Here is a 21,116-nt window from a genome sequence, read left to right as displayed (position 1 = left end):
TTTTAGTAAAAGTCAAAGAGATGGGATGTGAAGCCACAATGATTGATTTCTGGATGTATTGAAGAAATTCAGTGAGTTCATCATGGACCCAAATTATTACTTGTGAAATTCATGCATATAATCTTCTGAATACAGAAGCTTCATGGGGTAAAGGTGCTAGAGTACAATACTTTATTGTATTTGTCTTCTAATGCACAATGATGTAATCTCTTAAAAGATAAATTATCTGTATGTTTTTTTTTTTTTTTTTTTAATAAAATAGAGGATCAATTATTATATTAATTTTATTTTTATATTTTAAAATTTGAGTGAATTATATATAAAATTTTATCTCACTATAACATATATAATTATAGTTATCACATTAATTTTACTTTATACTTTAAAAATTGAATGATAATGTCTAAAATTTTATCTTTATGTAATATATATTTATAATTAGTATTAACGTGTTATTTTTATTTTTCATTTAAAAGAAAAAAAGCATCATGTGACTTTTTTATATTACTTATATATATATAGACACCTAAAAGCTACCTAAAAAGTTTGTGTACGATTTTAATTTGCATTAAATTAAATATATGCTAAGTATGATATATACATTTAATTATAATATTGTATATCATGTATTATTATATTATTAATAAAGTAACTCTTTAATTTAAAATTTTTGTTGGTTTCTCGTGATACATAACATTCTTGGCGATGACTATATCTACTTGTGTACAAATAAATATTTAATTCCAAAACTTTATATAATGTTTAAAAATAACAAAAAATAAATAAAAAAGAAATGCATTAAAACCATATCTACCTTATCTTCTCACCTTATCTTATACATGCACACCAACAACAATATTTTCAATTTCTTTTTTCATATCAATTTATTTATTTTCAAATATTTTATGTGTTGCATGGTCTTATAAGTAAAGAAAATTTTAGATTCATTATCATTAATACGATGCTCATTGTATATTAAAAATGTATTGTGTAATTTAATACAAATATGAAAATATCATAAGTTTTAGATATATTATCTTTCATTTTTCTATTAATAATTTGATCAGATTTTAATACGATCAATAAAATTTATGAGATAAATTATAAACAAACAAGAAAATATTGGATAAGCAAATATCTATTATACAAAATACTTTTTATATTTTTAGCTACCTTAAATTTATAAGTTTTATAATAAGTCTTTCTTTAAATGACATAATAACTTAATAATTTATATGTAGATGACTTTTCAATATAGTTTAGATAAATCGAAGTAGAAGAAAGAATACATGTTATAAAGATATGCACAGTAACTCTTTCTGCATTTCTCGATCACTCATTTATTATTTGATGATAATAATATCATTTTCAATAAAGTTATAACAGAGAATTACGAAAATTTTAAAAACTATATTAATAGATTATATGTCAGCTTCTAACATAATTGATTAATCTGTAAAAATTAGTCATAACTTTTTCAAAAGGAATTTAAGTCTCAAGACATAGTTACATCAAATAACGATTGGCGGTAAATATAGTCAATTAACATAGTAAATATTTGAGCTTATTTACTGTGTTGGGTAAGTATTTAAAAGACACATTTAGTTTTTTTTAATAGACCAATTAGCCAAAGTTGGAAAACGAAAAGATGCAAGTAATTTTATCTTATACTATGAGTATATTGATACCTAACTTGCTATGCTTATTTTAAGTTAAGTTTTTAACCCTGTTTTAATTAAGAAAATTTCGATTGTATAGAATGTTTTTTTCGTCTTAATATGTCGTGTCTTCTTGGAGATTAAATCCATAACCTTACTGAATTAATAATTATAAATTAACTACTATCATTTTGTAATACATATATATTTTCAGTAAATTTTAAATCATAATTTTTAAATAAAATGTAAAAAATTTTAACAATTAGTTGTATATTTTGTAATTCAATTATGATTAGCAGATGTAATTTTTTAATTTTTATAAATTTAACATTTCATAATATTTGAAATACATTTTAACTCGAGTGTAATTTAAATTTTAATAAAAAATATTTTATAATTCTAACTAATTCTAAATACGAATGTATTTATTTATTTTTATAGATAAATTACAAAAAGAATTTTAGGAGTTCAATAATTGTAGAGAGTAGAGTTTGAAAATGCTGCCTTTTAAACAGCTACAAACGTTAAATCAAACGTGGGATAAGTTCCATTCCGGGCCTTAAAATAGATAATACATTTTCTTTTTTGATAAATAAAATATATAAAACTTTATGGGAAAATATTTTGACATTATATACATAAATATTAAAAAAATTAATTATATCACCACTGAATGGATAGTTGTCTCTGTCATTTTTGTAGTCACATCATTGTCTATGGCGACGACAAAGTAAACAAAAAAATAAAAAAGATAATTTATAACAATATATCTTTTAAATTAAATAAAGATTAGGGTTTTATAAAATAATTATAATTTATTTTAAAAAATATTTTATAATAATTAAATTTATTTAAAAATATGTGCATATAATTGTATAAAGGCTTAATTATATATAATTATTTTATTTTAAAAATATATTGATAATATATTGTACATAATCTGCGGACATTTCTCTATCGACTTGAATTGAAAGGCGGTACAGAGGAAAAAAACAATAATAATAATAATACTGAACTGCCAATCCAACGGCTGACACCGACAACGCCGAGATGTGCTCTGACGTGGCAATCCCATACAGAGGCATCGGGAAAGATTCCCCAAATAAAAGTCATTAAAACGGACGGCTGAGATGAAAGATTAAAGCAGACCATCAGGATGGATCGCTCGCATCGGTGACATAAGATTCGGATTGTCGTAAGTTGGTGACCGTCACTGTAGCAGCTGTAGACGGCGACAAAATATATCACCACCCCAAACAAACTCTCGAAATCTCCAAGTTACTTCCACGAACCTTCTTTCTCTGGCATCTTCATTTTTCTTTTTGGCTGCTTTTCACTTTCCCGCTTGCTCTTTTTTTTTTTTTTTTTTTTTTTCCAAGTTCTTTTCTTTTTTCTTTTCAGAGTAAATCCATGTTGATTCTGTTATTCTCTTCGGAGCTTCTTTTTTGGAAAATTATTCTTCTGGTTATTCTGTAAATTACTTGAAAAGGGAGAGAGAAGACGAATAGGAGGAAGAAGGGGACGTTTTGTTGAGGTTCATGTCTGTGTTTTAAGAAATGGAAGTTAGAGAATCAAAATGATGTAATTCCTACAGTGTGTTTGTGTCTGCGTTAGTTTTTAATTTGTTTTCTTTCGTTTTCTTGGGAACCAAACGTTGTGGTGAGGGTGGTGAGGATGCAGGCGAAGTACGTGAAGAGATCCAATAGCATGGCGAGAGAGAAGAGAGGATTAGATTCGAGCTCCAGTGAAGAAGGGCAGCCTGATAGGAAACGGCCTGCTTTAGCTAGGTAAATATTTCCTTCACGTTACTTATTGTTCCAAATTCATCCTGAAGTTGAAGGGAACTTGGTTTTTCTTCCGTGGTAGTGGATAGTTTAATTGTTAATTCAACTAAGTAGTTGCTGGTTAGAGCTACCTGTGTATTCTTATAAACAGCATTACGTTAAATCTGACTTGTCAGCTTCATTGCTGTCTCTACTCTTTTCACTTCAACTGAAGTACAAAGTTTCTATGTACAGTGAAGCTTTGAGCAAGGAAGCATGCGATCAACTGGTATAGTCATGAGAATGTTCTGTGAAAGAGAAATAATTCTTTCCTGACTGTTTCCTGAACTTAAAACAGAAAAGGAAGAAAATAAGTTGGTCTTTTATTTGTTTCAAAGTTTTTGGACGTTCACTGATTATATAAGTCGAGTTCAAAAATAGTAGTATGATAATTTAAACTCATGAAGAGCAATTGGATGAAGTTTTGAGTTTTTGTTGCTTCAGCAGGTTTTTGTTTTTTCATATAATCCGCTATTCTCTTTAAGGCAAAGTCTTCCATTCATTTTCTGTATACTACTTCATGTGGCCATGAATTATATATGTTTTTCTAAGTTACTCAATTCTGATGCAGTGTAATTGTAGAAGCTCTTAAGGTGGATAGTCTACAGAAACTTTGTTCATCCTTGGAGCCAATTCTTCGCAGAGTTGTAAGTTTGATAAGTTTCTTATGCATTTTGTTTCTTTCCATGAGCTTTTGTGATAGTTGTCTTTGTTCGATTTAGCAAATCATATTAATTATGCTTTTTTGGTCAGTCAGAAAATAAATAATCCCTTTTCCATCCATATAGAGGATGTCTGTTTGACTAGTTCATGTTTTTAGCAAACCAAATGAAGACCGGAATGCATGTCTTGTCAGTTATTTTGGACAAGCATTTGATGCTTCAGATGTTTTCTTATTTTATTATCTTAATTCTAAACAGGTAAGTGAAGAAGTGGAACGGGCTTTAACAAAATTAGGCCCTGCAAAACTTACAGGGAGGTATGGCAACTAACTTCTCTCCCATAAAAAAAAAAAAAAAAAAAAAAAAGAAAAAGTTGCCTTTTGACTGTTTGGTGTTCCCTTGCTGGAACTTGTAGAACTTTTATTTTGAAGTTTGGTATGGGTGGTTGTGATGTTGGAATATGATCATTATCCTTGTTGTATCACCAACATTGATTCATCATTAAGATAAAAAGGCTAAAAATAACTTGTTTGCTACTTTATTTACCATCAAGATAAAACATTTTTTTTTTTTGAAATAAAACTATCAAGATAAAACATTCTAATTTTATTATCTTGATGGTAGGTTTTGTTCTAATATTTTGGAAATTAGATGTTCTAGCATTAAGTTGTTTCTAATATTTTACAAATTAGATGTGCTTTATATTGTCATTATTAGTGTCTACTTAGAATTTATGGTGATGTATTTTTTTTCCTTTTCAAATAATAAGTGTAAAATGTATATTAATGAGCACCAAGAAGGTACTGCTCATATATACAATGTAGTAGTAGTATCTATGACATTTCTAAAATCATCGCACCTGTACATGTCATGACCTAACATCACTGATAATTTATGGTGATGTCTACCATCACTTGTCTGTCCATTCAACAAAATGCAGGTCTTCGTCTAAATGCATTGAAGGGCCTGACGGAAGAAACTTGCAGCTGCAATTTAGGTCCAGGTTGTCCCTCCCTCTGTTTACAGGAGGGAAAATCGAGGGAGAGCAGGGAGCTGTGATTCACATTGTCTTGATTGATTCAGGCACAGGCCATGTTGTCACCACTGGCCCTGAGTCCTCAGCAAAACTAGACGTTGTTGTGCTTGAAGGTGATTTCAATAATGAAGATGATGATAATTGGTCTCAAGAAGAATTTGAAAGCCATGTGGTTAAAGAGCGAGAAGGGAAGAGGCCGCTGCTGACTGGGGATTTGCAAGTGACTTTGAAGGAAGGTGTAGGAACACTAGGTGAATTGACATTTACTGACAATTCTAGCTGGATCAGGAGCAGAAAGTTCAGGTTAGGGGTGAAGGTTGCCTCAGGTTGTTGTGAAGGAATTCGTATTCGTGAAGCAAAAACAGATGCCTTCACTGTTAAGGATCACAGAGGAGAATGTCAGTTCTTACCTAATGCCAAACCTCTCTTCTTTGTACCTGTTTTTCCTTTCAATTTATGTACCATAGATTATTAAATTTTCACTCTATCGCAGTGTACAAAAAACACTATCCACCTGCATTAAATGATGAGGTTTGGAGATTGGAAAAGATTGGCAAAGATGGTTCATTTCACAAGAGACTGAATAAAGCTGGCATATTTACAGTTGAAGACTTTCTGCGGCTTGTAGTCAGGGATGCACAGAGATTGCGAAATGTAAGGATGTAGAATTTGGTCGGTCTATTGGAATTAATTAATATACTAATACCTTTAATTCTTTTCCTAATAAATTTGTTGCAGATTCTTGGAAGTGGAATGTCAAATAAAATGTGGGATGTCCTTATAGAGCATGCAAAAACTTGTGTACTAAGTGGGAAACTTTATGTGTACTATCCTGATGATGCAAGGAATGTTGGTGTTGTTTTTAACAATATCTATGAGCTGAGTGGGTTGATTGCAAATGGACAGTATTACTCAGCTGATTCTCTTTCTGATAATCAGAAGGTATATTATTCCTTATGTTCTCTTTCTTTCTTGACCATTGTGTATCTGATATTTTTTTAATACTATGTGGTGTTCTTTCCAAAGCCATTTCATGTTTTTCAAGCTTGCTTAAGAAGACATTAAAATCAACATTCTGTTGTATGTGGATACAGCATACAAAATTATGAATAGCATTTTTTTGTTTGGAAAAATCAGAATCATTACAAATTAAAAAGTTCCTTGAAAAACAACATGAAATAGGCAATGGTCCAGAATAAGCCGGTAAATTAAATATTGCTGGGATTAAAACTATGATATTTTGCAGGTCTATGTGGATACCTTGGTGAAGAAGGCATATGAGAATTGGATGCATGTCATAGAATATGACAGTGAATCTCTTTTAGGCTTTAAGGAAGGTAAGAGCACCGGTACTTCACAAATTGATGTTCCTATCAACACGCAAGATTATCCAAATACATTCGAGCATCAGGTTGCTCTTCCAACTATTTCAGTTCCTTCAGAACAACCTTCTATGGATTCAGGTAGAACTTTTGGAGCTATATACTTATTACGTTTCCTTTCTGCATCAAGGGAATATATGCATGTGCATGTTCACACAGATACATCCAGCTGCATTAGAGCTTTTAACTAATGCTGCCCTTCTTAAGATGAAATTGGACATTCTCATATTTTTGGTTGCTGTTGTTAATTCTCTCCAGGGTATAACGAAAGTATGGCTGCCAGCTACTCAATCCAGCCACAGAATATTAATCTCAATACTTCTCTTCGATATGATAGCACTTCATTCCCTCAACAAAACCCAATGGTCAGTTCTTTGCATCAACCTCATTTTCCAAGAGGTGATAGCATGGTGGGCCTTGGACCAGCACAATCATCCTTACCAGCTTTCCAGGCTACTAGCTCATCAAATTCTGCTACTTTTAGGGGGATTGAGGAGTTTTTTACAGAAGAGGAAATACGAATGAGAAGCCATGAAATGCTTGAAACTGAAGATATGCAGCATCTGCTTCACATATTTAACATGGGGGGACAGAACCAACCCTCCTTTAATCTTACAGGAGATGGATACCCTTATTCATCTATGTCTATGCCCAACCCATCTCAAAGCTACAACTTTGACGATGGTGCTTCCCGTTCATCAGGAAAAGCTGTTGCCGGGTGGCTTAAGCTCAAGGCAGCCCTGAGATGGGGCATCTTTGTCAGGAAGAAGGCTGCCGAGAGGCGGGCACAACTCATTGAGTTGGATGATGCATAGACACTTGTGAAAGCAAAATCTGTTTGCTCTTGGTATTAATAGGGCTCGAGCTGCTTCATTGCTTGAATCTAAAGGTTATGTTTGGAATAAATGAATTTATCTGCATAATTTATTTGAAAATCTATTTTTAATTTAAAAATGAGAGGATAAATATCTATTCCAAAATTACAAAAATTGAGTCTAGTTCTAAGTAGAACTATCTAGAATGTCAATTTTTATAATTTTGGAAGGCATAACCTGTTGTACTTTAAAAAAATGTAGATTTTCAAATAAATTTTCTTTGTTCTAAACATAACCTAAGTAAGTTGGAGCAGGGGCTAGTATAATGAGCTCGAATTGTCAGGTAATGTCTTTTCTTTTTAAGCTCCTGCTGTTGACAGCGGAGAACAACTCTGCTTGTACAGTTCTTGCCTGTACATTGAACTTTACATTAACAACTGTAAGACAGTTGTTTCTACCCATGAAGTTCTTCCCTACAGGTTATGGAAATCAATGGTGCTGAGCTGCTAAACAGGAGATTCCTGCAGACCGTGGAGAAACTTTCGGATGACACCTCTTCCGAAGCAGGAAAAAATCAGCACGGTAGAATGTCATCTGTTTCTTCGTTACTTAGACATTTTGGCTATAGCCCTTTCTCTCCCTATTTTACTGTGCTTTCTAAATTGATGTTTGTTAAGATATCTGAATCAACATAATAATGTAAGTTGTAGCATTGTAACGTGAGAAATGCAAGTTAAAATTTGTTGTAGTAGTGACATTGCTGGAGCAAAAACTGAAGTGCTCCATAATAAAGTCATATTTTGATTAGCAGATGCTTTTATAATTTATAATCAAAATTAAAAATCATCTCCTGCTTGATTACTTTAAGTTATTTTTGCTGGAAATATTACCAGCATTTTCATCGTGCAACGGTGTAAGTGGGTTACAACGTGACATCCGCTTACATTTTAAGTGATTAAACTTGGAATTCAGTTGTCAGCTTTGAGCGGTTACTTTGATTGCGGCTTCGATTCAACTGCTTGAACTTGAAGTGAACTGGCAAAGAGAAGTTATTTTGCCTTTTTTTTTTCTCTCTTAATTTTGTCTATAATGAAGAGGAGTTTATTTCTAAAAAAAAAGGTAAAAAATTTATGGTTCCAATTAGTAAAAACATGTGATCAAGTAAACACTTCTTAAAATTTTTGTTCTCAAAATTTGCTAACCGAAAAAAAAAAAAAAAAAAAAGAAGCTATCCTCCTTGATTAGATTGACCGCACTCTCATGAGGTTGGTCTGATTCCACTTTAGTTTTTATTTCTAATTTTGTATTAATCCTTAATTATAGATGTTATATCTTTGGTCTTACATTTAGATCTTTAGTTCAAAATTAATCTCACTTTTAACTCCTCAATTAAAAATTTCACCTAAAAAAAGCCCCCATTATGGAGTATTGAGAGTAAAAACATACAAAGTTATAAACTAGAGAAAACTAACAAAAAGTTGTAAGACCATTGTTGTAATTAAGCCATTCTAATTCATGTTAAAATTTGTTTGAAATAAAATAAAAATTAATATTAATATTAATACTGAAATTGAAATTATGTTCAATTCACATTAAAATTGATAATAAAATAATAAAATAAAAATTACAGTCTAACAGTTACACCCCCCCGTGTCCCATGGTATAGATTTTTCATAATTTTTCTTCTATGAATTGTTAGACCAAAACAAAAAAAAAAAAAAAAAAAAAGAAAAACACAACAGATCTAGTAAGTTTCCTATCTTCTTAAAATTAGTATTGACGTATATATGTTACTTTCTTTATTTTTTCTAGAAAGACCTTTAGAAGCCTTATCAGCACATTCAAGAAATAATTTGGTCATTCCTTAGTCCTTAAAATCAGTTATTACTTCCGACGTTTACCATGCAAATTATGCATCTTAGTTCCTACACAAAGTAATTTTTTTTTTTAAAAAAAATTACATATTTTTCCCTTTTTTGTTGTTTTTATGGTTGACAATAATAAATTAGATTTATATTTGTTTGAAATTATGTTACCGCTACAACAAAGTACCAAAAAGATCAAATCCAATAATACAAGATACCTTATCCTCTGCACTGTCAGTGAAAATGTGCAAAGTTCAAGAAAGATGCTTATTCGCTACCTGAAACTTCATCCTCGTCTTCCTCTAAAATGTAGACGAGGGCCCGCTTTCTTGCAGCAAAAACACAAGCAACACCCCTGGATGCTGTTAAAAGTAAAGTCCAATAAGAGGGTCAGCATATAAAAAATATGACCCGCCAATTGCCCTCCAGCCAAATGGCAGTCGGCAATCATGACAACCGAGTTCAAGCCATGCAAGTCTAAACCTCACTTGAATATATTCCCCAATAGGGCCCTCAGGGAACGTATATCAGATACTTCAGCTCGTACGGTCAGTTCCACTTGTGAGATTTTATTGTCCTTAAATCAGATAACTTTTTCTTTTTCCAAACACAGAGAATCTCATAAAGTATATATAACCATATATGGTCCTAAGATAACTTTTTAAAGAAAGGTAGTACTAAATATTTTCTTAATATATTATAACATTTTCAAACAATATGATTATATTTGCCACTTATAGAAAAAACTCCAAAAACACAAGCCATGTTGATTAATCTCATTCAACTGCTTCTCTTTTTTAATTTTTTTATATTTTACTTCTGGAACCTCTTTAATTATCTTTGCATATTTATAGGAACAGGTACTTATTAGTTTACTTCTAAACTTCTCTAATTTTTTCTTCAAAAGCCATTTTTTTATATTATTCTAAACTTTAAGAAATATCAAAGAGTAACATTTAAAAAACTAATAAAGACAGTCACAATTAATATAGAATTTAAGTTTATTTATAAAATATAAATTTCCATTACCTAAAACTACATTGATTAATGAAACTCTTATTATTATTCTGGATATTGTTATTTTAATGTTTAATGAGTCCTCAAAAGCAATAGAAAATATAATTGAAGTGTATTTCTAACACTAAAAACAATTTCTATTTGATACCTTTAAAACACTGTTTGCTAATTTAACAACTAAACACTTTGTAAGAAAATAAAAGGAGAACAAATGAAAAAAAAAATAGTTTCCTCTAACTACGTTGGACTTGGTTTTTCTCCATTCTCTTAGAGAGAAATTCCTTCTCCACAGATGCGTTAATTTGTATAACCCCTATCTTAAGCTATTGTCTATACCTTCAGATGTATAGTAGGTTAATATGCGGAATATGTTGTGACATGAAAAACAAGATGATAGTATTAGTGGCATCAACTAAAATGATGTAAACCCTGCAAAAGTGTAACTGATGCCTTAAACTACTATTAAGACTTAAGAGTGAGTCCCATGCATAAAGTAAGACAGCTCGAACCAGAACAAGATTATAATTTTACCTAAAGGTGTTTATAGACATCCTATGTAATTTTCTAAAATACTACATATAGCAGTCCAACTATTTTTCCCACCGCTATAACTCTCTCAAGTCTATGAATATCCAGTGAGTGAAAGTTAAAAACATACTATTATATTCAGAAGTTTTTAGGTTACACGCAAGCAAATGCATATACCCAAGCAGTTGGAAAGTCAGGGTAGCCCAGCAATTTGATTAGTCAAATGGTATTTAGATCTATGAACAGAACCTTTGTGCACTATTATTCACTATAGAAATTTTCAAAGGAACAGTAGCGTAATGGTAGAAAAATGAGAGGCACTTACCACTGACTGCCAATGGAGAGACGGCAGAGTGGGAAATCCTGCGGACCTTTTCATTTTCCATTTGAAGATGAAAAATGGAGTCCTAAACAAACATAGTTCATGGTAAGAATAGCAGCACGTAAGAACTTGAAAGTGAAAATTTGCTACATAACTAAAATTCTTCACACAGAATAGACTTGAACTATAAATATGTCAACTTGAGAGTGAATTCATAGAAGATGATTTCTTTCTTTGCTTGTTTCTTCTTTATTGCTTTTATAGGAGGATATTTTGTCTTCCGTCTCTTCCTACTTTCTTACTTGTATAGGCAAGGCAGAGTTTCACCCTTGTGATTTGACCGTATTGCAACTTAAACTTACTGTTTTCGTTGGTAATCTACATAGGGTTCTTGATTCTACAACTGAATATTTTTTCAGAAGTAACAACCTACATAAACTAAAATACCATTTTTTACTTGTTTGCACAATATGTTTGTAAACATTTTCAGTTCTTCTTACACTCCATATCATTTATTCTTTACCATATACCATACTTGTGTTTTACCAAGTAGTTGCTTGTATTGGAGTACATAGTATTTCACAATCATGTGATTAGTGAGCGATAAATTTAACTATTATTTAACATCTATTAAAATTTTTAACTGAAACTGACATATTTGTTTTCTATGCATTATATACCCAAATGTTGAGAACTCCATATAATTTACCATAGGAGAAAATTTGTTTTTAATTTTCCTGTTCTAATTGAGACTTATCAATTGGTATCAGAACAGGTTACCATGATAACAAACAAAGAGAGACTTAAAAACTTGGAGATCAGTGTTTTTAATTTTCCTGTTCTAATTGAGACTTATCACAATTGGTATCAGAACAGGTTACCATGATAACAAACAAAGAGAGACTTAAAAACTTGGAGATCAGTGTAGGCAGTCTGCAGGATGGCTTGAGACGCATGGAGGCAGGTATAGCCGACAAGCTCCACCAGATCGAAACTACCCTCCAATGACTAACGGAAGCCTTGGAATTGAACACAAAAGGCTCCAGCAGCCATGCTGCGAGCCAAACTGGCCAAGTGCGGCCAAACAAAGATGACGGAATGGAGCTCATCAACTCCACATCTCTTCCCAACTATGGGAATCCTTTAACAAAGAGATCAGAAAACCAGATGGATAACACTTATTTGATGGAATTAAGTACGGGATCAGTTCTAGTGAGTCATAGTCCAATTTTGGCGATGTTTTGCACAGTGGCGAGTCCTAGCCGCAGCCAAATGATGATGGGGAGTGATAATGCGTGGCTGTTCTTATCTGTGAGTAGTAGCACTATTCCTAGTGGCGTGCATTTCATAAACTTTCCTACTCCTATTGCTTTGTTGTCTGGACAGCAACTTGGCTCTGCAACGAGTCATAATAACTCAGTTGGTGGCGATAGTCATTTAGGCATGTTTGGCGCGTTAAATGTGTATCGTCTAGTTCCCTCCAACACTATCAAAATCTCTGGTTCGATTAGGCCAGGGGATCCCATCATCAGCATCATGGAGGAGGAGAAGAGAGAGCATGACGCAAGTCATAATTCTTCTCAACCAATTAGAATATATATATGTGCAAGTATAATTTTACAAAAGAAAAAAAAAAGTTCAATGACTAGAACCTTGAAGATAAGGTTCCTATAAAGAGGGGAGTAATGATACACCGCAAATATCAAATAGACACTGGGTACCCAATCCAAGATATTTTAACAACCGCCTCCCATGACTGGGTCAACCAGCAAGCAGTTGAGGAAGCAGTTTCCTAACAAGTAGTTGCAGAAGCAGTTCTCCCATGATCACCATGCAGTGTCTCCAAAATAGTTTTTTTTATTTCTAACTTCTTAGATCATGCCCCTGCTTATCAGGGAGCAGTTATGTTATCTATTTTATTTAAGCATGTATGCAGTAAGGAAAGGAAGAAAATTTAGTAATCAAACTTATAGTTTTTTTCTCACCCTAAGGGAAAATTTGTTTTTAATTTTCCTGTTCTGACTGGGACCTATAATTTTCATTATAGTTTTAGTCTTGCATTTGCTTTCATTTCGAATAAGATCTTAGTTTTTTATAAACTATTGTACATGTTTAGGCTTCTTAATACAAACATGGAAATTCAAGACAATAAATCAAAGTTAGAGAAAACATCTTAAAAACTGCAACATAATAGTTTAAAAACAAAGAATTTTAGTAAAATAACAAAACACCAACCAACAAAGACTGAAGTGCTACGAAAAGTAAATGGTTTTAATTGATATAAAGTCAAACCGCAAGCAATAATACTATAATTGTTCATCTTACAAGTAATATTTCTTTTATGGAAAAAAATTATAGAAGATGAAAAGATGATTGACATGTTATTCAAAACAACTAAAGACAATTTCTCGACTATCTTATTTACAAGGGAGTTTTAGTCTAATAATGAAGGGTAGCATATCCTCCCTTAATTTAGAAGAACAATCATTAAAAAAGGATTGGTCCGACTATAAAAACTATGAATATAAGAATAGGATTAAGAATCTCAAGACATCAAAACTACAGAATTATAATTAAATGATACTGAGATAAAAGAACCTATGAAGTGAGCATGTATTATTATAAAATGTTCAACCCTAGAATGTGGACCATAACGGGAAAATGAAATTTACCTTTAGATGATCCAACGTCCAACAATCCAGATAACAGGATCTTGCAATTGATACAAATGGAAGGTCACTAGTTTGCACAATCATCAAATAAGCCTCTCCAGAACTTTCAGAAGGTATAGTTGCTCCATTCAATAGGAGAACAATTTGATTCTCCTGTTTCAAACAACTGTGGTTACATGAAATCCGGAAAACAATCCTGAAACTAGAAGATGAACAAGTAACTTAAGTTTTCACCTTATATAGAGACAAATCAACACAATGGTAACCATCAGGTATAGATAATAATACAGCTTCAAATGAAGTATAGCCTTTTTTAACATTGCTAGAATTTTGCATATATCCCCTCGCAATGCTTATGCAGTTAGCAACATCTCGACAAGAATCTTCTGATATCTGGAAAGATACATAATCAATCAAGCCACTCTGACAACTTTGACAAGAAGAATCAGCTCGGGTTGTATCCTAGAAGTGGACATAGAAAAAGAAAAAAACATGACATAATCAAATGAACGTACCATGCAAGAAAAAAAGAGTGCTGCATTCCGATGTTAAGATGCTGAAACTGAATACTAAAGTTAGAAATTTAACTAAGTCAAGATGAATTATAAATTGTATAGATCACTGGATCACCATACAAACATGACCTATGACTTAAAGAGGGTCTTGTGTCTTATCTGGAGATACCTCATAGTAAGACACTGACACGGGAATGTCGATAGATGTGGATATTGTCGATGATGGAACAGGGAAGAGTGGCCGTAAATCCTCACAAACTATCTTCCGAGATATTGTTGCAAATGGCACCAGGAATGCGTCCTTGAAACTAAAATTTTAAAGCCAAATAAAGTGCTTTATATCTTCTGAGAAATTAGCAATGAAGATGAGAGTATAAGAGATGGTGCAGGGAAATTTCAGAAGAAAGTTAAGCAAAAATGAAGAGGCAAAATCTAACAATTTTTTAAATGCTACTAATGAAATGGGGTTAACTTGGTGTATGTGCTCCGGAAAAGAAAAAAATACCCTCAATACTTCATCTGGATTTATTCAACAATTCAGAGTGCTTATAACTCATTAGCACCTTATACAAGCTTTCTTTTGGTCCTAAACTCATGTTACATTGAATTCTAATTTTGAGTATAAAGTAAAAGACAGAGGCAGTTTAGAACAAAAGGCATACCTACTCTCCACCTGTTGAAATTCCTTGGCTAAAGTCCTCCGGAGAAACTCGGAATCTGAAAATCCTCCAAATAGAGCTAATTCCCTAACCCTTTGCATGGTTTCTCTGGAAGATAAACAAACTATAAATGGTCAGAGAGGATTAAGAATCAGACCATAAGCTTCCATGCAGATGTGTGCTTGTAGCATGTATTTCTATACATATATATTCCACCAGAAGATATGAATTTATTGGACATGTATCCCACAGAAAACAGCCCTTCTTAACAAGCAGTGACATGCATCCAAGAACTTGGGAAGTGCCTCAGTCGTTTCGATATCAGTCAGTTTACGTTCAAATTTCAAACATAAATTCATTTCTTTTATAACAGGTAACTTCTCCTAAATCCTTTCCAAGGACCTGTTCATTTGCTTAAGCCACTCCATGAAATTTAATGATCCAAAATGTCCATATAAAAAAATATTGTTATACAGTAGGCACGATTGCCACACAAAAGAGTTGCATTTAAACAAGCACTGGTTGGAAAGACCACTTACAAGTCAATTTCAATATCATAATCAGCTTCAGATAGGTCCAGTAACTGCCTTACAGGATCTTGATCATATAAAAACTTCAAGAATATAACAAGAAGTTCGCTGCAAAAACAGAAATGTGAAAATATTTCAGCTACCAGAATGAATTTGAAGAATGTCTGAAGGACATACCTGTTGTATGGTAGAAGCTGATCACTGGGTTCTTGCATAAGTAGCTTTATGCATTTGAGCAGCCAATTAAAAAAATTTGAAAACTGGCGGGAAAAGACAATGTTAAGTTGTTAACGATCTAAACTTAAACATCAGTAACCAAAAAAGAAGCCCTACAGCTCAATTCAAAGATTTTAAAACAGACTAAGGAATACCAAATTAGGGCACCTGCTGCACCACAGAAGATAGAATCCTCATAAACCGTTCAACTTGTATTAGTAGCATGCCAGATTTTTCAGTTGCATCACTCATAAGTGTCTCATCCAAACCAATACCCTGATAACGTGCACGCCATCTTGAAAGACCTCTAAGTTCCCCTATCCTGAATCCAATAATTTCTGCAGCAGGCTGGGAAATGGATGTTTATCTTTAGTTTCCTCTCAACAGGAAAAAAAGGTGTCATCAGGGAAGAATTACGCAATTCACAATGGTTTTCATAGAACAAAGAAAGAAATGAACTTAAAAGTACGATAAATAACACACAACTCCAAGTTAGGAAATAGATTAGAGATTGTCTAGAATAAAAATAAGATTGGACCTGTTTCTAACAGGAATTTATTGGGGTGGAGGGCTTAGCTTTTAGTGCCACAATACAACTATATACCTAGCAAGCAATTTCCAACTCCAACAGATGGTCCCCCAAGGCCCCAACTTTACTTCCTAACATAAATTAACTGTTCCCAATAGTTGATATAATATTAATGATTAGAACAAGGGAAAATAGTGCACCTGGAGATGATTGAGGACAATATTTTGAAGTTCTTTTCCAGCACCACAAACAACCTTTGAGACCCGCTTCATGCCCTACCAAATGAAAAACTCATTGGATAAGATATAATATGATCACAGTGTCTTTTTCTGAAATGCACACACCCACACATATATATCTATGTATCTACATGCAAACACATAAAACACACAAGTAAAATATCAAGACACTCACTGCTTCACCAAGAGAGTTGACTAAAAATTGATGAACTGGTGGACTGGTTCGAGCACCACCTAAAAGGCTCAGAAACTCCTCTTGGGGTGATGAGTCTAGCCCTGATGAAAATGAAACAAAACCAATGAATATGAAAATGAGAAACTACAAAAGATATCAAGTAAAATGAATTTTATTGCTATAATCAGCAGTTACCATGGTCAATGATCAAAGTAGATAGTGAATCGAACTTATCATGAAAAATTTTCATGGCATCTGACCACTGCTTAGACATAACTGATAATGAAGCTCGGGTAACCTCAGTTAAGTCCTGGATGTTAGAAGCTTGTTGGGCCACTTGATGGAGTTCATTTTTTCTAAAGTTGACAGAAAGGGAAACAATGAGGGGCAGACCTAGGGGTAAAGAAAGAATGCCTATACAGCATGTTCAGTAATTTCAAATTTTAAAATAAAGTAATCTTTAGAATGTAACTAAAACAGTGAAAAGGCATATACAGAAGATAAAGGTGAAGAAACTCAAATGAAATAGTCTAGGATTACAAAGATTAAGCATAAGTTCAAATTAGCGAGTGAATTGCCATAGTCTGTCCAGCAAACTTGCCTCTTACAAAATATGGAAGTATTGAGTACCAGGCAGTGCAAACCATGCATACCCTGCCCATTCCCCTCAAGTTCTCCTGTGCACATGATTATTAAACGACAAAGGTCTTTTGATAAAGCAACCTAATGAATTCAAATAACACAATAAAGTCAGTTGTCTTTACAAAGCTATTGTCCTTGCTAATTATAATGGATCCATCCTTCCAAATTTTGAAAATGTGGCCACCTGAAGGAAGGATGAACAGACCTTGTTAATTGAAGCATTCAGAAGTCGATGAGTGGCTTGCTTGTCCACAGAGGAACCAGGAACAGAAAGCTCATGTATGTTCTGGCACATTGTTTTGAAGGTGTAAGAGTTTACATGGAAAACAACAATTAAGTGGAAGATCAAACATAAAACTGAAAAAGAAGTTATCTATTACAGCTGATAAATTAAAAATAAAAAATCTAGCAATAAATGTAATAAAATACAGAAAAGGAGAAAAATAGAACAACTTCCATAAACACAAAATTTCTTTAGACATCAGCGGACTATAAACATTGAACAATTTTCTAGCAGTTTGGTTCAGAGTGTTTCCAGGCTTTATACTAAAGCATATAACTCCAAGAAGAGATTCATATAAACTTGCAAAAGTGTATGCCCTGGAAACAACCAGAGCCAGTGGTTGTAAATTAAAACTATAACAGCAAGACAAACACAGAAACAAATATTCATAGGTTAATAGCACAACCATGCACAAAAAGCCTTTTTGAGAAAAGAAATAACTTTTAAATAGGATATACACAAAATAATAAACACAAATTTAAATAAAATAAAAAGAAAAAATTTCTATAGCATTCATAATTCAAAGGCCACTAGCAAATAGAGAAAATATCACCAAAATGAATCAGTAATAAGTATTGTTTAACATATTTGCAGGAAAAGATAAATAACTTACAATTTTCCCGATCTGAAATATTCCAAATATACTAAAACATATGCCTCCATCTTTGTCTCCACTACATAGAATGTTAAACCGCTGGTGTGAAGAGTTTGACAACTCTTGAAATGAATCTTCGCTATCATCCATGAAGCTGGAATCTCCAGAAACAAGTCCAGGCATCTGTGGAGCTCTGGGAGCAGGAGGAAAGAAACGAGAAGTACGGTCTTCATATGCAGAAAAGTTACTAAATTCATCCTGAAACCCAAGTTATAAATAAGTGGGAGAAGTGTAATAGATATGAGAACAGATATTACAAGTCATCAAGAACAAAAATGTCTCCAGAACTAAATAGAAGTAGTCCAAACACAAGCGGAAGCAACATAAACACACTGCAAAAATAGTAGACATTTTCGGAGAAGAAAACAGTACCTTATGCTTTTATTTTCAATTTGTATGACATTAAATGAAATGAGAAAAAAAATAAAAAAATAAAAAAAATAAAAAGAACTCATTCCAAAATAATTGATCTTTGGAGAAAAGCTTAATGCTAAAAATAATCCACTTAATAGCCATGCAAAACACAGCTGGTCAAATATACAGGAAAAAAGTTAGGTGATGAGCAAATGCTTCAATCAAGAATTTATCAATTCTAAATTAATAAATAAAAAATACCTACTCTATTAAGTTGCCCATCCTCCTCCCAGTTAAGACACAGAACAGCTACAGCATGGGGTTTCAGGCTTCTTAACAACTTTCCATTCTGCTTCATCCATAAAAAGAGTCTTGAGAAGTAATAAGACCAGAGTATTGAAGGATGAAAAGAAGAAACATTTGGGATCAGGCTAGAGCCCTTAAATTATATGTAGATAAGCTTCTCCATATTTGAGCATGCATAAAGCAACAATTATGCAATGAACACAGTAAAAGACAATCATTTAAATATTGAAGAAAACTTTAAACAATCATTTCCTAGAAGGTCACTTTTAAAAGATTGAAGATACTGCTTGATTTCTCAATCAACAACCAAATCGTGCATTGGTGGATGGAGAAGGATTCTCAAACTTCAACTACCTTAACAACGATATGCAGAACTACCCATCCTTCATGGAAAGGGAAGAAGATCATTGCGAAATTTAAAATTGAGATTGGTGACAGGATGACAGTTATCATAAAAATTTCTGAGATTATTAAAATATTTGGAAATCCATAAAGGACATAGAAGGACAAAATCACAGGTTATAGTGTAGAGAAGTACTGTTCACTACTAATAAGCTGCAATAAGCAAATTAACTAGCTTACAGAATTAAATTAATTATTGCCAATTAAAAGAAATCCAACCAACTAGTGAGTAACATGAACCAAGGTAACTGAACAGGCCACTTACTTCAACATCATGTAAAGAAACAGTTCCATCCTCGAGCCCGACAGCTATTGCTTTACCATCGGGACGCCAGCATAAGGATGTAATACTCTTCCCTGAAGGACCCAAAAACACAGAAAGGCACAAGTAACACCAGACAGCCACAGAAAGTATACAAATTGCCTATATGTATTCCTTGAGATGCCAAATTTTAACAGGTTTTAGAACCCAAGTCACAATTAATTGAAGGATCCACGGCATATCATACAAGAGAAATCTTATAGATAACTAGAGCTAGAATTTGCCTGTATACTTCTTTTTCCTTCAACTTTTGTTAAGATTTGAAAAAGAGAAAATAGGCAATCAACAATGAAATAGAACTAAGCCAGGTAATTGTGAAAGTAGAACCTAAAGTCTACATTTCAAGCTATATACAACTTCATCATATCCATTTTAGTGATTCATGAGGTTAAGAGAGAGAGAGAGAGAGAGAGAGTACCAAGAGAAATCGTCCACAACCGCTGCCAATTGAATCGATGCAGCAAAATCTTGGAGTCCTCTGTGACCATTGCAAGTAAATCCTTCTCTGGATTCCATTCCGCAATTTTAATCTATCAATTGAAAGAATGTTTAACAATGAAGACAGTCAATCCATATAATCCAAATATCTTGACACATCTATGCGCGCGCACGCACACAAACAAACATATTGGGGAGGGAAGAAAGCAGTGGAGTGACTAGAGCATAAAACATACCTGAGAGGGGATAGGTTTGTCGAACTGTAGCTGGAATGGAATTACGCGCTGATCCTCGTCAGTTTCCATGGCTAGAACCCGCAGCAAAACAGTGGAATTAGGAAAGGTTATAGGAATAAAAGTAAAGCAGTGGATTTTGTTGAAGCTGTAGAAAGTAAAGCAGAAAAACCTAAAGAACTGAAGCAATTATAGTTAATTTCTGAGGAAGAAGAAAGAGAAGACAGCAAGTAGGAGGAGCAGCTGGCTCTGGCACTTGCTAGTGTAGGCGCTGATGCTTATGATGAGAAGAAAAGAAGAACACAGGAGGGCGGGCTTTTTGTTTGAGGTTAATGTCACTTCCGAGTAAGTCCCTCAAATTTGAAAAATAAATCTCTCCTTTGAGATTTCTCCAATGTGCACATAAGTTTTTCTAAAAATATAAATGGTTTAATATTAATATGATAAAGAACGAAAATAATATTTTTCAAAGGAAATTGACCACGAACGAAACAATGAGTTGGCCTTCAAAACCTTTTTTTTTTTGTTCTCAAGAAGGTAGCGCCGTTGCCGGGGATCGAACCCGGGTCGCCCGCGTGACAGGCGGGAATACTCACCACTATACTACAACGACCTGTTGTTAATTTAAGCAACAAAATTTAAGTATTCTCTTTTTTTTTGTTTTTCTTTCGGACTTTATGCTTTTGCTTCACTTGTTTCCTGTATTTTCAAGTTCTGTGTTTTATGGGTTTGTGTTTGAATGTCTTTGCAAATGCTTCTAAGGACGTATACGGTACTATTTAGAGTTGGGACTGCATCCAATTCCAATGGTGATTTCTTCCTAACCCAGTCGTCTAAC

At 33.1% G+C, this 21,116-nt stretch overlaps 2 protein-coding genes and 1 non-coding gene across 4 annotated transcripts; 1 reads left to right on the top strand and 2 right to left on the bottom strand.

Moving 5' to 3' along the window:
- Positions 1–2,856: 2,856 nt before the first annotated feature.
- On the top strand, positions 2,857–8,183 carry LOC110817938 (calmodulin-binding protein 60 B-like). 2 transcript variants are annotated; one of them, XR_015813066.1, is made up of 9 exons: positions 2,857–3,445; positions 4,053–4,128; positions 4,402–4,460; positions 5,084–5,577; positions 5,673–5,833; positions 5,918–6,121; positions 6,426–6,642; positions 6,820–7,719; positions 7,856–8,183. XR_015813066.1 is itself a non-coding variant. In XM_088206929.1 (8 exons), the coding sequence occupies exons 1-8, from the start codon at positions 3,333–3,335 to the stop codon at positions 7,374–7,376; spliced, it is 1,881 nt and encodes a 626-aa protein (XP_088063055.1). In that variant the 5' UTR covers positions 2,857–3,332; the 3' UTR covers positions 7,377–8,183. The 2 variants fall into 2 exon arrangements, 1 of the variants encoding a protein (XP_088063055.1); XM_088206929.1 differs by having other exon boundaries at positions 6,820–8,183.
- A 1,184-nt stretch (positions 8,184–9,367) lies between these two features.
- On the bottom strand, positions 9,368–20,688 carry APC4 (Transducin/WD40 repeat-like superfamily protein). Its single transcript, XM_022046534.2, has 20 exons — positions 20,451–20,688; positions 20,282–20,352; positions 20,026–20,137; positions 19,551–19,642; positions 18,843–18,926; positions 18,182–18,421; positions 17,491–17,571; positions 17,245–17,366; positions 16,839–16,999; positions 16,644–16,744; positions 16,430–16,504; positions 15,869–16,048; positions 15,662–15,744; positions 15,494–15,592; positions 14,958–15,062; positions 14,465–14,603; positions 14,015–14,242; positions 13,781–13,933; positions 11,112–11,193; positions 9,368–9,603 (listed from the first exon to the last, which is right to left on the bottom strand). Exons 2-20 carry the CDS (start codon positions 20,348–20,350, stop codon positions 9,509–9,511), a joined length of 2,301 nt encoding a protein of 766 aa, XP_021902226.2. The 5' UTR covers positions 20,351–20,352; positions 20,451–20,688; the 3' UTR covers positions 9,368–9,508.
- Positions 20,689–20,819: 131 nt separating this feature from the next.
- Positions 20,820–20,891, bottom strand: TRNAD-GUC (transfer RNA aspartic acid (anticodon GUC)). The gene has a single exon. It is a non-coding gene; the product is annotated as a tRNA-Asp (tRNA).
- Between the last annotated feature and the right edge of the window lie 225 nt (positions 20,892–21,116).

Source organism: Carica papaya, chromosome 7, assembly GCF_054855325.1.
Source record: "Carica papaya isolate Zhongbai chromosome 7, ASM5485532v1, whole genome shotgun sequence".
NCBI lineage: Eukaryota > Viridiplantae > Streptophyta > Magnoliopsida > Brassicales > Caricaceae > Carica > Carica papaya.
This window is presented reverse-complemented; position numbering and strand designations above follow the sequence as displayed.

What these genes read in the sequence shown, in the direction of transcription:
- LOC110817938 (XM_088206929.1), top strand. Translation starts at nt 3,333, where the DNA reads ATGCAGGCGAAGTACGTGAAGAGATCCAATAGCATGGCGAGAGAGAAG. An exon ending in AGCCAATTCTTCGCAGAGTT is followed by an intron (nt 4,129 to 4,401) that starts GTAAGTTTGATA and finishes AATTCTAAACAG; the next exon opens with GTAAGTGAAGAAGTGGAACG. An exon ending in TAAGGATCACAGAGGAGAAT is followed by an intron (nt 5,578 to 5,672) that starts GTCAGTTCTTAC and finishes ACTCTATCGCAG; the next exon opens with TGTACAAAAAACACTATCCA.
- APC4 (XM_022046534.2), bottom strand. Translation starts at nt 20,350, where the DNA reads ATGGAAACTGACGAGGATCAGCGCGTAATTCCATTCCAGCTACAGTTC. An exon ending in TTTCTTTACATGATGTTGAA is followed by an intron (nt 18,927 to 19,550) that starts GTAAGTGGCCTG and finishes TGGATGAAGCAG; the next exon opens with AATGGAAAGTTGTTAAGAAG. An exon ending in TATGATATTGAAATTGACTT is followed by an intron (nt 15,063 to 15,493) that starts GTAAGTGGTCTT and finishes TTTATCTTCCAG; the next exon opens with AGAAACCATGCAAAGGGTTA.